The 16,830-nt window shown below is 43.5% G+C and overlaps 2 protein-coding genes and 1 non-coding gene across 3 annotated transcripts in view; all 3 read right to left on the reverse strand.

The window, feature by feature from the left end:
• Nucleotides 1–2,218: 2,218 nt before the first annotated feature.
• Nucleotides 2,219–16,830, reverse strand: part of LOC126563457 (uncharacterized) — a 420,587-nt gene continuing 405,975 nt past the window's right edge. The window contains exon 2 of the mRNA XM_050220102.1: nt 2,219–2,411. Coding sequence (XP_050076059.1) covers nt 2,226–2,399 — 174 coding nt within the window. The 5' untranslated portion in view covers nt 2,400–2,411 and the 3' untranslated portion in view covers nt 2,219–2,225. The remainder of the gene's footprint in view (nt 2,412–16,830) is intronic.
• LOC126563227 (uncharacterized) lies at nt 2,422–11,239 on the reverse strand. Its single transcript, XM_050219856.1, has 3 exons — nt 11,048–11,239; nt 10,867–10,967; nt 2,422–2,571 (listed from the first exon to the last, which is right to left on the reverse strand). The coding sequence occupies exons 1-3, from the start codon at nt 11,235–11,237 to the stop codon at nt 2,422–2,424; spliced, it is 441 nt and encodes a 146-aa protein (XP_050075813.1). The 5' UTR covers nt 11,238–11,239.
• Trnap-ugg (transfer RNA proline (anticodon UGG)) lies at nt 11,453–11,524 on the reverse strand. Its single transcript has one exon. It is a non-coding gene; the product is annotated as a tRNA-Pro (tRNA).

The following is a 16,830-nucleotide window of genomic DNA, read 5'->3' on the forward strand; positions in this document are numbered from 1 at the left end:
ACAAAGACTTTTTATTGTGACAAATAATATTTAAAATATACACACACATATATATAAAGAAAAAGTGTGTGTGTGTGTGTGTGTGTGGAAAGCGGGCAGCATAAAGAATAAGGGAGAAGAAAATGGAGAACATAAAAAATGATTGTAAATAAATATTACAAACACAAACTGGAGGAGACGAGGAAAAATACAACCAGAGATATATTTGTACTAAAAAAACGGAGAGAAACAATGTTGTAGCAAAACAGGGTGTTAGTGTTGTAGTAGGGTTTTAGTACTTGGAAAAAGGGAAACAATGCACAAAACCACACACACACACAATACAAGACAGACACACACAAAAGGTGTAACAGAACAAATGGTCTCGGTAAGGAGAATGTGAAGAGCAAACATGACGGGGTTTTACAGACGACCATTGAGCAAGAATTGAAAAACATGTGTGTGTACTATTTTAGGTTTTTATATATCAGCGAAACAAATTTTATATTTCTACCTGCTTGTGTATCTTTTATTTTTCTCGTTCTTATTTTCCGTCCCAATTTTCGTCTGTCTGTTTTCTAAAATTCTCTATTAAAAAATGTTTCAAGTCTGAAGGAATTGGTGGCGATGAGGAATAATATTATTATTTTACATAAACATAAGCGCATAGCATACTTACACACACACAAACGTATCTGTATGTATTACATATACATACCTTTGATAATAGTTATATCTAATATATGTGGCCGTAGATTCTATTTGTTAGCTTTCGAAGTTCCCATAAAACAGAATAATGTGTGCTGGTGATAATGCAAGAACCACAAAACTCATTTGTTGATCTCATTTTGTTGATCTTCTAGAGAAACCACACCTGAAACCACATATTTGATTGTTTATTTGAGTTTTTAAGCGAAAAGAAAAGGTAAATTCCCCAAGAGAAGGAGCAAACACACAGACACATTAAAATTACAAAACAATTAATCAACACATGGTACAATCGAGACGGGCGTCCTTGTAATTTTTTAGTTTTTTTGTTCGGTGTGTGTCCTTTGCTAAGCTCAGAAATCTCCCAAAACTCTCTGCTGCTAAAGGTAAGGTAGGTACAAGTTGGAACAAAATTGTTTATGCAACAGAGGAATAAGAAAAGAAGCAAAATTACAAACAAAAAACTAAACCGAACCAACAAAACAGATACAGAGAGAGAGAGAGAGAGAGAGAGAGAGAGAGAAAGAGGAAAAAGGAGAAGTAACAAAAGCAGAGCGGATTAAAAAAAAAAGAAACACAAAAAAGCATCCACTGAATATGAAAAAGGATGAAACAATACAAGCACACACTCAGACAAGGTTAAACTATATTTGACATGAAAAAATCAAGAAAAAGGGACAGGAAAATTGTAGCGCACTGTGGAAAACGGGATCGTATGAAAAACCGCGAACCTCTCAAAGCAGAAAGCGTGAAACAAAACAACAAAAAAAAAACGGGAGGAGTTGAAGAAAGAAGAAAAACAAAACAAAAACACGTTGAAAAATAAAATGTGAAAAATTATATTTACTGATAAAAAAAACCCTGACGGTGTATTTATTTGTTTGATTTAAAAAAAATCAAATTTCGAACGTGGTTTTTGTTGTAAAAAAGATGTTTTTTATTGTTAATCTACTTCATCATATTGCTTCTTTTGTCGGTACACATCGTTGCGGAATGTAAAAAGTCTATAAAACTTGCTGCTGTACCGGTTAAAATTATTCTTTGCTGTAAACCTTTTTTTTATTGACAAACTAGTACGAGATTTTTTGTATGTTTTGTTTTGAAAATAAAAAAACTGACCACAAACACTATTAAAAACAAAATTATTGCTTCGATAAAATTGGGAAATAAATTTCAAATTAAAAAAACCTACATTTTCCCTTTGGACGGAATGTGTTACATCAGATTCGAGTCTTAAACAAAACAGGCACAATAATACGTTTACCCTTCTATGTTAGTAAAAGTCTAATGTCTACGATTCTCTCTTAAAAGAAGTGTTAAAATTTGTGCCCCCATTTCTTACTGCTCTTGAGTAAAAGAAAAATGGACGTTTCGAGTTTCGTGGAATGATATAAAGTTTCAAAAAAGAGACATATAAACTACACATGCAGTCCGTCTGCAGCGGTCCCTTTTTTACGGGGGACGTCTGTAGACGTCTTCTGCATTTTGGTGTCAGCCATGGCGACTCCTTGCTTCGTGCTGCTGCTGGTGGTGGTGTGTCAGGCGTAGCTAACCTTCTGATCGTACGCCTGATCGCGCATATCCTGATCGTCCGGCAGGGCATGGTGGCGCAGCCGACAGAGCTGGGCACCGTACCGCAAGATCACCATAATGATCAGTACGATAAACATGGCCAACATGGCCACCGCCGGGTAGACGATTAACCAAGCCATTGTGCTTGTTTACTGTAGTCTTCTAGATGTCGCTTTCACGCTTCTGCAACTCCACGTACTCTTCCCGGTGCTGGTAGCCCTGGGGTGAAGCTCCACGGACAGATGCGGGAGGATACTGGTACTGGGGACGGTGGTGCGAGACGGTGTACTCTACGGGACGCTCAACGTCGGGCTAGAAGAGGGATAGAACGAAGCAATCGTTAGATTAAAACACAAGAAAGGATAAAAATTTGAAGCGAAAAGCTCTGACACAAAATTTCCATCAAGATCAATTATTAAGCGCTCATAACATCCATTCTTCGCCTTTTCCTTATCCACCAAAAGCAATCTTTCTTGCATGAATTATCGACGTCTTTTGGTAAATGCAATGAGAAAAAAAAAATTGGATCCTTGGCAAACGAGCAGAGCCGTGCGGGAAAAACTTGATCCAGTCCAGTCTGCTCGCAATCCATTAAAACGACCTCGTAAACGATATTTGGCGTTCAATTATGCATCTTTATGCATTTCAATTTAGCTAGTTTTCTGTACAGGAACGCTTTACCGTGTCCTTGCTGTTGATGTTGTTGGCGGTTTTGGGTGAAACTTGGGTGGGAAACGTTCCCGTTCTTCAATAACGTACGGCCATCATCGACGTATGGGATTAATTTTAATTTCGGTCAATGTGTTACCCATCAGTGGTGTGCATTGGTCTCCCCCATCGTCCATCGATTGGCTATGCGGCCAAACTGTCGATTATTCTGCCCATAGCCACTAGGATACGATTGTGCGTACGTTGTTCATTTGAACTGCAATTCTGGCTTTTTTCACGTCGACCATTTATGGCAAACGACTGTTGTCTGACCCGACGGTATGGTACAGTGAGTTGCACCGAAAGTGGGACAAAGCACCTGAATCGCGTCAGAATAATTCGACGGTGGAACCTTCAACTTTCTAGCCAAGAAAAAAGTGTCGTTGAAAAAGCATAAAATTTGGAATAAAAAATATCTTTTTGGTAATTATTTTAATAGAAAAACTTGAAAAACTATAAAATTCCAGTTTTAAAATATACTACACTCTATGTACAATCACACCTGTTCATCACCTGTTTCCCCTTGCGGCTGGACAGAGGTGAAAACGTGTTGCCATAATTGAATATCGTCTGGAAAAACGAATGCTTGCCTCTCCCTCATTGCCAAAGGCCAGACATTTACCACCAGCACAGGCACGAGGAAAGAGGACCCTAGGACCATCACCAGCCACTTATAAAGCCAATCGATCTTTTGCCTGCTAACCACATTCGGTGTGAGTACAGGTGTGCGATAGCATATAACACTATCTACGCATCTGCTTTATGGCCGATGTGTGCACCACGATGGTGGGTTATTATCTCGAGCAAGAATTTATCCATTCCACTGAATCCTAGAGAACGTCCGCACAAAAACCTCTCTTTTTTAACCATTTCCCCTTTTTTTGGTACTAGCAGAATCTAACTGGAAAATGGAACTCTAAAAAGCATCCTCCGGCACAACTTTTTTGGACAGATTCGGTTCCGATTTTCGCTTTAGGTTTTTCGCTGGCTAGGTTTTTCGCACCTCCTCGTGGCATGGCATGGTTTTGCACCGTGCGCCAAGCACATTGATGGGCGAAAAGAGATAGTCCCATAGATAGTGCGCTGACACTAGGCTAGCTGGCAAACGACCATAATTGGACCAATGGACCAGGATTGTGCACGTTACTAAAAAAAAGCTATCCATTTCGTGGTGTGGCCAAGCCAACAGGCCGGGATCGCTGTGTCGCTACGGTGCCCGAGCAAACCCTCAGGCACTGAAGATGAGAATTTTAATTAAATAATGTTTCCCATCAATTATTGGCCGCGCGGCTATGTGGTGGTAAGGGATCGCAAGCGATGCTACGGGCCAACCGGAGGATGACACAACGGCAATCAATTCAATTTCGCGGTACGATAGGGCGAATTAAACTGGATATAATTTCCATCCCTATCTCTCTCTCTCTATCTCTCTTACTCTCTCTCTCTCTCTGTTTAGTAATCTACATGGTCTATCTATATGGTCAGCTATCGATGCGTGGACCTACAGCCGGTGAAAAAAAATTATGAATACAATATATTATTAGGACAACATCAAATATAGCCGCTTTTGCCCCGCAGCGAATTGAGCCTAATTGTAGGATTGGAAGCATTATTCGCCCAGCACAAATATCCCTGATACCTGATATGGTAGTAAAATTCCGATTCAATCCTCTCGTGGCTAATTTACATCCATCGCCTATCGGCGCACAGTAAGCCCAAATTACCATTATTGCTCCCTTCCCAGCAATGAGTCCCGCGAGGTTTTACAGTGCTGCTGCAGCAGCAAGCGGGGAGAGCTTTTCGGTGCAATTCTTTTCCAATTTTCCCAACTCATTCACCGCGTGCGATAGCGATGGTACACCTCGATCTGGTACTGTTTCTCACCCGTTGCGGGCTCGTTAGTTCACCGAGTGCGGATGCAGCGCTGGACACGCTAGCCTACCTCACAACGCACCCAGAACCCACCGAACTTCCCGCTGCCGGGCAGGAACTTTGCATTTCACCCGCCAACGATCACTACTGGAACGATATTCTCGAGCGTTATCTGCACCTATTTCCGCTGCTACCACGCGTGTTGTCCCGCACGAAGCTGGGCGAGGTTGCACTGCACCAATGTTCGCTGTACTTGATCTTCGAACCGAACGCCCAAGCACGTCAAGTGTTTCTCCGCATTCAGTTCCTGTCGACCAACAGCAACTGGAACCAGGCGGCACGGTTCGCGGTGATGATTAATGTAAAAACGTCGTCCAGCGCACTGTTTAACCAGTTCGAAAACTTTAACCTGCTGGGCATCAATAATGGATTGCTGCTGATGAGTGTGCCGGAACACAACCGCACCTTTACGCTGATGCCGGACAGAAAGGGTTCCCTGGACTATGTGATGACGGTGGACGGCTTGCCCAACTTGTTGAAGAACCATAGCTACTTGCCGTTGCACGGAAGAAAAGTAGAAATTTTGAACCAAGTGGAGTATCCCTATTTCGTGCAGGAAGGATTCCAAATCCGGGGTATATATTTTGAATTCTTCACCGAGTTTGCACGTAAGCATCAGTGTCGCGTTGCATTCCTACGAGGCAGTGTGCAGATAGTGCCAACCATCCACAATCGGGAGTTTTTAACTAAACCGTACGCGATCGGAAGCTTTACGGGCAATTGTTTGGTGGTGCCGGAACGACCGAAGGAGGGGTTGATCTACTTCTTGCTCTCCCCATTCTCTGCTGCGCTGTGGTGTCTGTGTGGATGCTTTCTGGCCGCTACTTTCCTGCTCAACTGGTACTGGGCACGTCACTTTCCGAACAGTATACTGCTGACGGTTCTTTTCGGCGATCAGGACACCGCCTACACCCAATCGGAACGTCGACTTACCTTTCTCGCTGTGGTGATCATGTTTTTCCTTAGCGAAGCTTACTCAGCCAAGCTCCTATCCACGTTCATTGAATCGCTCAATCAGCCACGAATTCGCACGATTCAAGCATTCGCTGCGTCCGACATTCCGATCGGTGTGCTACACTTCGAGGACGTGGCAGCGTACGAACAGATTCACCACCATGTGCTCGTTGTGGACGAAGGCGAGTACTACGAGAATCAACGTCAGGGGCGCCATGCGTTCATGGTAGAGTGTGGAAATGCGGAACTATTCCTGCATCTGCAGGCACGCCACTGGCACGGCGAGCTACGGGTGGCGTATTACATTTTGGACGAGTTTCTCGGCTGGCGTATGAATGGGTTCTCCGTGTCGAAGTTTAGTCCCGTGGTGGTGCAGTTACAGCAGTTTATCGGGCTCGTTGGACAGGCAGGACTGTGGGAATACTGGCGGGACCATACCGTGGAGATGTTGCGTACCATCATGAACCGTGGATTGGTACAGCGGGAGACGCTGAATTTGCACGATTTGATTTCGCTCCAGTACGTGCTGGTTGTTGGGTATGGGAGTGCGGCGATCGTGTTTGTTAGCGAAATGGTTAATGGATGCTTTCGACGATACAGACAAAAGCGTAGCCAGACATTTCGAAATCACGCATAGAAAAGATCAATGCGAAATCTATAACCTAACAAACGCTTCAAGTATGTAAAGGTTAAAATATATTTTTGACATCAGCTTGCATTTACTATTCAATCATTATTTTATCTTTGGCTTCAAATAGAGTCATTCATCCATCCATTACCTATAGTCATCCAGTTACTGTAGGTAATGAAGTCCAGATGGTTCAAATCAATGCAAGAGCCTTTAGCATTGTCTAGGTCCTTTCAAACTAGTTCATATCATTCCGAATTTTTTAACAAATGGACATCAACTTCAATATCTTGTATATCGAATTCAGGTATCAATAAAGCTAGGTTACAAGAGAAATCCACAGCCTTTTTTGGGCTTGAGATCGAGAAAATAGCTTCCTTCTTCATTCAACGATCAATTTCTGTTGACATCATTATTGTTGTCAACAGAAATTGACTTCATAACATTTTCCTAGGACCTAAACCTTGCTCCAAGAATATACATATTTTCAGGAACATGGCATTATAATTTCTCAGCCACCAACAAAGTGTAAGATTATCAGTTACAGTACACTCACGAGAAATCCTTTCTCAGGAGAGATACATCTGCAATTAACTGTTATTAAAGTATTGATAAAATTACTATTGTCTCCTGAGGATTGTATTTGAATCAATCAGAATGATCTTACATTAAATACACGCAACACAAAACAGATGCTCGTGCACTGCTTGGTCGATCGTTTCAAGTTCCAGTGCTCGTACAGCCAAGCCTTTAGAATGTTTTTAGTACTGTTGCTATCTGCAGCCGTCATCGTACTAGCCTGCAACGGCTTCAATTACGAGACAGAAGAGTTAAACACACTCCACTACATTACAACCCAATCGGAACGGATAGAAATTCCTGCTGCCGGACAGGAGCTCTGCATATCGACCCCATCAACCGATCATCACTGGAACGATGTACTCCAGAGCTATCTGCTACAGTACCCGCTCTACCCACGCGTACTGTTCCCTGTCGAGCCACGAAAGACCAAGCTTCACCGATGCTCCATATATCTGTTGTTCGAACCGAGCGCAATCGCCCGGGAGGTATACAAACGCGTAAGATCTATGTCCCAAAACACCAACTGGAATCCGGCGGCCAACCTTATCCTCATGACAAACTGGATCGAAAGCGTGGATGTGTTTCGGATCGTGTTTAAAACGTTCTACACGATGGGAGTGCGCAATATGGCTCATATAGTGCTAAACGTGCATGGGAATGTTTCAACGGTTGTCGTTAGTGACTTCAGAGGTTCGGTAAAAACGGCCCACCCTGAAACGCCGCTGTACGGAAGGCTTGCAAAGGATAGGAACAAAAACATTGATCAACTACCGTTGGTGATCGAAAAGAAGTTAGTTTTCCCGTTCCTGATGTTTACGCCCAGTAACATCAGTGGTGTTTACTATCATTTCTTTGAAGCCTTTGCAAAACACATCAACGCACGCGTAACATTCGATACGGCAAACAATCATGTTCTGTTGAAAATTAAAAGTATCGACGCGCTAAGCGTTCCGCTAGCTATCGGAGGCTTCACCGGCACTTGTCTTATTGTGCCGGAAAAAGCAAAGGAAGGCATATTTCATTTTCTGCTCGCTCCCTTCAATGTTCCACTGTGGTACCTGTGCTGCTGTTTCGTTGGAGTTATGCTTGCCCTCAACTACCAGTGGCCCCAACGATTCCCGAACAACATACCGCTCACTATTCTGTTCGGCGATCAAGCTGCAGCGGATGCATACAACCGATCAGAACGACGGTTGCTTTTTATCGCGATCGTAATAATGTTTTTCCTCAGTGAGGCCTACTCCACCATGCTTATCTCGACGTTTATTAAATCGCTAAATGAACCACATCTCAAAACTGTCCAGGAATTTGTTGCGTCCGGGATGGTTTTGGAGTTGGTGGATTACAGCGAGGTACGGCTGTACGAAGAGCTACAGCAGCACAACTTGCTCGTCAGCGAGAAGCACGTCTACGTAGAAAATGTTCGCCAAGGTCGGCATGCCATCCTGCTCGACTGTGGCAATGCGAATCATCTGGTACATGAAATAATAAACAGTAACTGGGGAGAATTTCCCGTCCGGTACTACATCTTGCCAGAGTTTGTCGGTTGGCGAATGAATGGATTTAGCATTTCAAAGTACTCCCCGGTAGGGTTAAGGTTGGGCCAATTTGTTGGCCATATTGCACAGGCAGGACTTTGGAGCTATTGGAATGAGCTGTACATCAAGAAGTTGGACACGCTACTGTACCGATCGAGTACCTTGCGCGAAACGTTACATTTGGTGGATTTAGTTTCGTTGAACTATTTGCTGCTGGTTGGGTATGGGATATCGTTTTTCGTATTTATTCTAGAATTTACTGGCTCCATTATGCTTTTGTGCAGGGAACGGTGGAGAAATAGGAATCGAATTGCTATGTAAAGCAAGTAAAAATGGAATCAGATTCCGCGATACTAAAAGAAACAGATTATTTTAAATATGTAATTGGTCACAACAGCTCTAAGCACGTGTATGTCAACATGGCTAACGCATTTGCTGTGATTTAATTTAAACGCTTCAAAAATATGATTGAATCGATTACAGGGAAATAAACACATTCTCCGCATGAAATAGCTGCAGTCCCTGTTCTTTATCCGCATACAAAGGTACTGTGCTATGAGTACGCTAATATCGTTGTTTCTACTAATAGTCGTATCTCTGCCGAAAGCAACCTTCGCTCAGGATGCAGCAATCGAAGCTCTGGTGCACGTTACAACGAGTGTAAAGCGAATAGAAGCACCGATCGCCGGACAAGAGCTCTGCATCTTCACACACGCGACCACCGATCTTTACTGGACCGCGGTTGAGCAATATTATCTTAAACGCTTTTCGTCCTATCCTCGTGTGTTTCTGAACGCTATCCATCCGGACGTACAGCTACACCGATGTTCGCTGTACGTTCTGTTCGTTCCAAACGTTTTAGGTGTACAACTGCACAAAATTTTAATGCAAGTATCGTCGAGTACGAACTGGAACCAGGCAGCACACTTCATCGTAGCCATCAACGAACCCCACAGTCCATCATCATTGGGTCACTTATTAAATGTGTTTCGTGCCTTCCCGCCGTTAGGCATTCGGAACGCTTGCGTACTACGACGCGGAGAACGCAAACTGGAGACAATCGCGAGTGACTACAGAGATCATGCGTACGATACGGATATAAACGACCAGTATCGTGCGTTGCTTACCCAAGATCGAAACCGAAATCTAGACCGTCAGCCTGTGAAGCTGAAGACGAGATTTGCATTTCCGTACCTTATCGTTGGCAACAAAAGTGTGAAGGGCGTATACAATTGGCTGTTCTCCTCGTTTTCTAAGCATAGGAACGCGTTGATCCTCTACACAAAACAGCAAAATGCAACCGCGTACGAAGTGGCCCCAAAGATCTACATGGGCGTGCGACAGGTTAAGCCAATTTCCTTCGGAAGCATCAGTGGCGATTGTATCGTTGTGCCGGAAATTTCCAAGAAAGGATTATTCTACTTTCTGCTTATTCCCTTCTCACCTTCCACGTGGATCCTGTGCGGTATCCTTACAGCATTGGCTCTTGTATTGAGCTGGAAGTTACCGAAACACTTTCCCAACTCACTACTCCTAACGGTGCTGTTTGGGGATCAAAAAACAAACCACCAGCAGCACCACCCAATCATCGAACGCCGGTTGCTGATCGTCGGCAATGTGTTGCTGTTTTTCTTCACCGAAGCGTACTGGGCCAAACTGCATTCGCTGTTCATAGACTCGCTGAACGAGCCACATCTGCGGACGGTGGAAGAATTTCTACGATCGAACATACCGCTGGAAGTGGTCCATCCGGATGCGTACACGCACTACCGGAAGCTTCACTCGTACCGTCCGCTGACAGTGTCCGAACCCGATCAACACATCCAGAACGTACAGAATGGTCGCTGTGCGATTTTAATGTCGTGCAACAATGCACGCCTATTGCTGAATTTGATGTACACCAACAGGCAAGCTTACCGGGTCCGGTACTACATACTGGAGCAGCACGTAAGCAGCCAGCTGGAAGGATTTTCGGTGTTCAAATACAGCCCGATCGTTGACCAATTGCTACACTTCACTGGGATCGTACAGCAGGCCGGACTGATCAACTACTGGAGCTCTTTGTACGTGCGTCAGCTCGATGGTTTTATGAAGCGAACGTTCGTTCTGCAAGGAACGCTTGGCTGGGATGATCTAGCATCGCTACTGTACTTGCTCATAATTGGATACCTGTGCGCCTTGTTGGCTTTTGTGGGGGAAGTATTGGTAGGGAAGCAGGTTTGTCGCCGTGCTCAACCTTAAACGCGCGTGAAAGGGCAAACTTACATTGACCGGCTGGAAGTGGCTGGCGTCCTTCAGTTCCGTCAAATCGAGTGGCGGTTGCTTATGCGGTGTTGCTGACCAAAATGACACTAACCACCGATTTCCTGCAAACCATCAAGAAGACACGTCACATTACAGAATATATGGTAAATTTGAAAGCTCTTTCTCCTTTGTTTAGGCTTACCCGTGTGTCTGTCCTGCCAGTACTGCTTGTGCTTCGAGCAGCAACCGCACACAATGTTCAGCGCGATAATTAGCACACCGATCACGGTGCAGATGGCGATCGTGACGTAGAACGGGTTAAAGTTCCCGTAGATGTGTCCTTTGAAGTATGGATTGTCTAGGTACGCTGTACGCTCCTCGATGGTGGACATGGTACTACACCATACCTGCAGAGCAGTTCTTTCCCGGGGGTGGAGCGATGCTGGATTGTTTGTGGGTGGTGCTGGTGGAAAAGAGAATAAAATGGATGAATTAGGATAGGATTACAGTATTACGGTTTCGTTGAATTCAAGCAGTAGTCGAATTTTTGTGTCGAATGTTTAGTCGAATCTTAATAAAACATAATAAAACACAAAAAAGGCATCATGGGCTCAACCGGGATTTGAACCCGGGACCTCTCGCACCCAAAGCGAGAATCATACCCCTAGACCATTGAGCCACCTGTTGAGCTCACCCACCACTACACATCAAATACATCGCGCGTCGGATATACCGTCATTCCACCCTTCCTACTCGATATAAACAAGCTTCAATTTATGCTGGCTCATACATGTGTGTGTGCGTGGGGTGGTTAACCAACATACGACACCACCACCGGTAACCATTTTTTTTTCGTCATCACCCATCCACCGTGATTAGAAAGAACGCTGTAGAACGCATTTCTATGACACACAGGTTGATGAAATTTTAATAGAAAACAGGGGTGAGAAAATGGGCGCGCGATCATTGCATCCGAACCGATCACTTCAACCCTTCTCCAGCGCTGCAACCCCCATAGGTGAAGCCATCTTTTGACACATGAAATGAAGCACATGGGATGTGTGTGATCATATGCTCCAGTGTGTTTGAAGAACCTTTTATCCACACAATTTTACACACGAGAATAGTCTGGAAAATTCGTCGCACACACACCAAACACGGCAAGAGATTAACTTTGTGCCAAGATGCGAACAATTGTTTGGCGGTTTTCACTGTTCTGCAGAAGGCAGTGTTCCTCACTGGGCGTTTTAGGGTGTGGTAGAGATGATCATCAAACACACAACGGGGGTGATGATTAAGCACGAGTTCTCTAAAGATCAAGCTCTTCCTCACTGTTCCAGCACAAACTGTACATAGCACGCGTTCAGTGTAAAATAAAACACAATAAACCATATTTTTCCAGTTAATTTACTCACTTTTATAACCAACAGAATAATAAACCCACACAGCGCTCTTGTACGGTCACAAGTTGAGCAACGCGGAGAAAACGATACCAGTCGCGACCACAGCTACGGCTTTTGTGCGTGTTATGTTGCGCTTCCACGCCGCCGGATCGATCGCACCAACACAAAAACCGACCAACACACCACACACCGTTAATTGATGCGCCACATTCTGGACGCGGGTCTGTTTGTGTGTGTGTGCGTTAAGGGCATTTGTTTGGCATTCGATACACCCTACGCCGTGTGTGCATGCTTTCTTACAGTTGCAGAGCAGACACACCTTTTTTTCAAAGTAACGTATATTTTTCCTTTCCAGCCACAGAAGGGACAGACCCGGAAAGGGACATTTTGTGGACGAGACAGGTGTACAGGCACAGTCAAATTTGTTCAGAGTGATTAGAATGTCGTTAAACACGGGACGTGGTGAACGGGTACAATTGTTACCGTAAATGCGTTCATAAAATAAAACAAAAACTAAAAACTTGTTAATCTGTCTAATGCAAATAGAAAAAAACAGGGTTATGATTGTGTTGTTACTGTTTCGAAAGCTGTTAGTAAAGTTGATGATCATGTATAAAATGTGTTTTTAAACATCCATGAAAAATTGAATAGAAAATGCTTTCATGATCACCGTAACGGTTACTTTAAATTTTTCTTTTTTGGTGATGGCTGCGGAATTCTTCTTAAAACCGGTTTCAGTGTTTGTAAAGTCTTCAGGGTTGATCGTTGGCCCAGGCAGCGCATACGACAAATATTCTAACATTTTTGGGTCATTTTTACATTTTTAGGTGTATTTTTGCTAGTTCTCCATTAAGAAGAGCCATAAAATTGATCCAAATGAAGATGAAATTGATGTCTACAAAAATTTTCCAAAAGCCTGCAACTGATGTGTCGAGTACATGAAATAATTTTATCCAACGTAAAATGGATGGAATGGAATGCCCGGAATGAGAATGTGGGTGTGGGCTGTGGGCTGCTATGCAAAATTGTGCAAATTTACTTAAATTTTGGCCCTGCAGATTGTTAGACTAGAATTGCGATCGTATCCGTCGCAGTGATAGTAATCCTAGTTACTTAAAATGAGACCAAATTTGTGTAAAATGTTGTCATTCAAAAATTACGAGTAAAAAACTTCAAACCGTAAGAAAGAATTTATGTGAAGCATGCGGTGCAAATGGTTAACAACTTTATAGAATTTTTTTCTCATCATTCATTTTTCCTGTTGATTTTCAATCAAATTAGTTTGATAACATAAAAAATCTATATTGAGACTCTTTTCTTTCTTGTATTTTTCTAGTTGATTGTTTTGTTTTATTCAAATTGTTAAAATAATAAAACAATACGGCCTGGTCATCCCATGTGGATAAAAAAATCGAACAACTCTAATGGAAACTATTATGTTTTCAATTTGAGCTATACAATGACCGTATTCATAAATAAATAAATAAATAAATAGAATATACAGGATGACTAACATGAAGCCTAACTATGAATGCGCCAAACAGCTCAGCTAGCTCGTGGTTCATTCTCCTTCGCCACACGCCCTGCTCGCACACACCGCCAAAGATAATCCTTAGCACCCGCCGTTTGAAAATGGCGTCCTCCGTCAGCATAGTCCTCGACTCGTACACGTAGTGGACTACCGGACGTATTATAAAGTTCTTGAATAAATAAAAACCAGATTAACATTAAATAGAAATAATATGTCTAGAAAGCTCTATTTCAAATCAAATGCTGATCGGTTTGCGTCTGCCGTAACTGTAAAATAAAGGGGAATTAATGAAGTTAAATAAAACGCTAGAAAAAGCCTTACTTTTTTTTGCTGCCAATCTTTATAAAAATGTAATTTCTCCGCAATCAACTATTTTTTCCCATTAAGTGATCCAATTTACCTTAACTATTGTTACCCTATAAAAAGGTTGTTACCCCCGGAGGCGCTTGTTGATAGTGGTGCTGTCATGCAAGAGGTTGTGATGGCATTCGTCCACCAGTGGTTAATTCGGTGCGTATTTGAAAGTTTTTCCATCACCGCTTGTGTATACTAAAGTTTCAACACTTTGCTCCCGTTTGCAGACTGTTGCTAGTGTTAGATGCAGCAAAGCATTTTACCGCAGTTCGTTTAACGTGTTACGGTATTTCTTGTACCATTATTCACTTTGCATCCAACGAGGATACCTTCCTTTATCAATATGTTGCGCGTTATAAGAAGAAACTGTATCTCGAAAATGTGCTGCTGGAACGGTTCGATAAAAAGGTTCTCGAGGAATATCCAGCGTTTATCGAATGCGTCGATATACAAGATTCCATTGCGTTGAAAGTGATTAGTGTGCCGAGGAATATAACGTGTGTACGAATGTATTACACCGGTTTGAGTAAGCTCGTTTTCGAAGAACGATCTGCACTATTACGGCTGTACATCGAAAAATCACAATTAGCTTCAATACCGAGCACTATAGGTAAAACACGCTCATTGAAGTTACTCGATATTACGGAAGCAAACGTTCGGCACGTGAATTTGGCTACGTTCTGTGACCACTCGCGGCTGGAGAGTATCATTTTGAAGCGAAACAAGATACGTTACTTGCTGAACAGTGCGACACGATCGTGCCCACTGTATGAGGCACTTATCTTTCTGAAGCTGTCCGACAATAGGCTGAAATCGCTCGATCTGATGATGTTCAGTCGCTTCAGGCGAATCTATTTCTTCGACTTCAGTCACAACAGGCTAGTAAAGGTCAAAACCGGACCGACAATGAGTCAAGCAATGGAACGGTTCGAAATACACACAAACAGACTGAAGGAGTTTAGTTTCTGCCAATGGCTGTTGCCCAATGTCGTGTGGATGAAACTTTCGAGAAATGCTTTAACCATCGTACCATCTTGCCTGCAGAACTGGACAAACATTACCCACCTTTCGTTGTGGGAGAACAAACTGTCTACATTTTCCATCGAGAGTATTGCAAATATGCACAAGCTGCTAACGCTGGATCTTTCGTGGAATCGGATACAATTTGTCCGGCTAGGTAGTGCCCAGTTTCCGAAAAGCTTGGAGCTCCTGGATCTCCATGGAAACCTACTTCATCAGCTTGATCTGTCGTTCGTACCGGTACAAATGTTGACGATAAACGTGAAAAATAATTTCATTGCTGGGTTCGATGCTAACAGCACCACTGGCAACGTAAGTGCACTGGAGTTGACGAGAAATCCGAACGATTGCTCCTGGACATCGGAACAGTTGTGTGTCATAGGTGTACCGTGTATGCCAGAGGATGTGCAATGGTGATTGTTGGTTTGACAGTTGTAAGATCAAAATGTCAACCGATCTTGCTGAATGAGTTGAAAGAAATAGCTTATCGACTGTATCATGGTTGTAATACACAAATAAATCCCAATTAATAAATATCATCAGAAACAACTACGGAGAATCGATTCAGACGTCAAGCTGTGTGCAGACCAACCATATGACCATATTTGACACCAAAGGATCTTACCATCCGATGACGGGGTTGTCCATCCGATGACGGGGCCACTGCCGTAAAAGGGAGGCAGGCGTATCCTACAGTAAAGTGTTCTACTAGCCAGTCCCGCTTTAACACAGAGAATTTGGCTGTGTTGGCGGTGGGTTCGGGAGTGTTTGGCGGGTTTAGTCTCGAGAGTAGTGAAGTCATTCTTGCTGCGGCGAGATAGAGCTTGCCGATCATTCTTTGATTTGGCGCTAATCGGATCGAGCTTGGAATGTCACTGCTGGACTGCACTGGAGAACCCTGTACGAAGACTCATGCATGTTTGTCCTGTTGTAGTCCACACCGTAGCATAAAGGTCTACAACAGAACACCCACAACTCCACAACTTCTAACTCAGCTGTATGATGCATTATCGTGCGGACGAGCTCATAAAGCCATTGCTTATTTGTATAATTTAATCGATTAATGCAAATAGAACAAATAAAACATGGAACACATTTTACCACGTCCCACAATTTTTGGGACAAAAAAAGGAAAAAAAAAAACTCTCGCACTTCACTCTCTTCATTGTATTTATCCTTCTCACCTACGCCCAGTGCATCGTTGCGCTGCATATGATTTGTAGTGCAAAAGTTTTCCCAATTAACGTGCCACCCACTCGTACGCCGACCGTTTGTTGCGTTTAATTAGATTTCCATTGTCGGGTGACCCATTCCTGGGCCGCGAAGCACCCGTGCACCGTTTGGCTGTGCATTCTTCTTCTGTGGGTTTTTGCAAAGGGTGCAGCAAAGGATGCGTGCATTTGTGCTGGTATGCGTTGTAGCATGGTTTTTGTGGCATCCGGAGCATTTAGCTAAAACCATGCTAATCCCCAAACACCGGTAGCTGGCAGAACGGCAGACCGTCGACCGTATCTCGGTTCCGGTGCTTTATGCTCGTCCATGCTCCCTGAGGGAGGTAAATGTACATCGATCGGGGGCGCGTGTCGGTGCCGGCGGATGGGTGAATTTCCCCTGCCGTGGATGAGGTGGTTCATACCCTTGATTGCACCTATTATTGTTCTGGGACCTGGATTATGT

Source organism: Anopheles maculipalpis, chromosome 3RL (genome assembly GCF_943734695.1).
Source record: "Anopheles maculipalpis chromosome 3RL, idAnoMacuDA_375_x, whole genome shotgun sequence".
In the NCBI taxonomy this organism is placed as follows: domain Eukaryota; kingdom Metazoa; phylum Arthropoda; class Insecta; order Diptera; family Culicidae; genus Anopheles; species Anopheles maculipalpis.

What these genes read in the sequence shown, in the direction of transcription:
- LOC126563227 (XM_050219856.1), bottom strand. Translation starts at nt 11,237, where the DNA reads ATGTCCACCATCGAGGAGCGTACAGCGTACCTAGACAATCCATACTTC. An exon ending in CTGGCAGGACAGACACACGG is followed by an intron (nt 10,968 to 11,047) that starts GTAAGCCTAAAC and finishes GATGGTTTGCAG; the next exon opens with GAAATCGGTGGTTAGTGTCA. An exon ending in GCCACTTCCAGCCGGTCAAT is followed by an intron (nt 2,572 to 10,866) that starts GTAAGTTTGCCC and finishes TCCCTCTTCTAG; the next exon opens with CCCGACGTTGAGCGTCCCGT.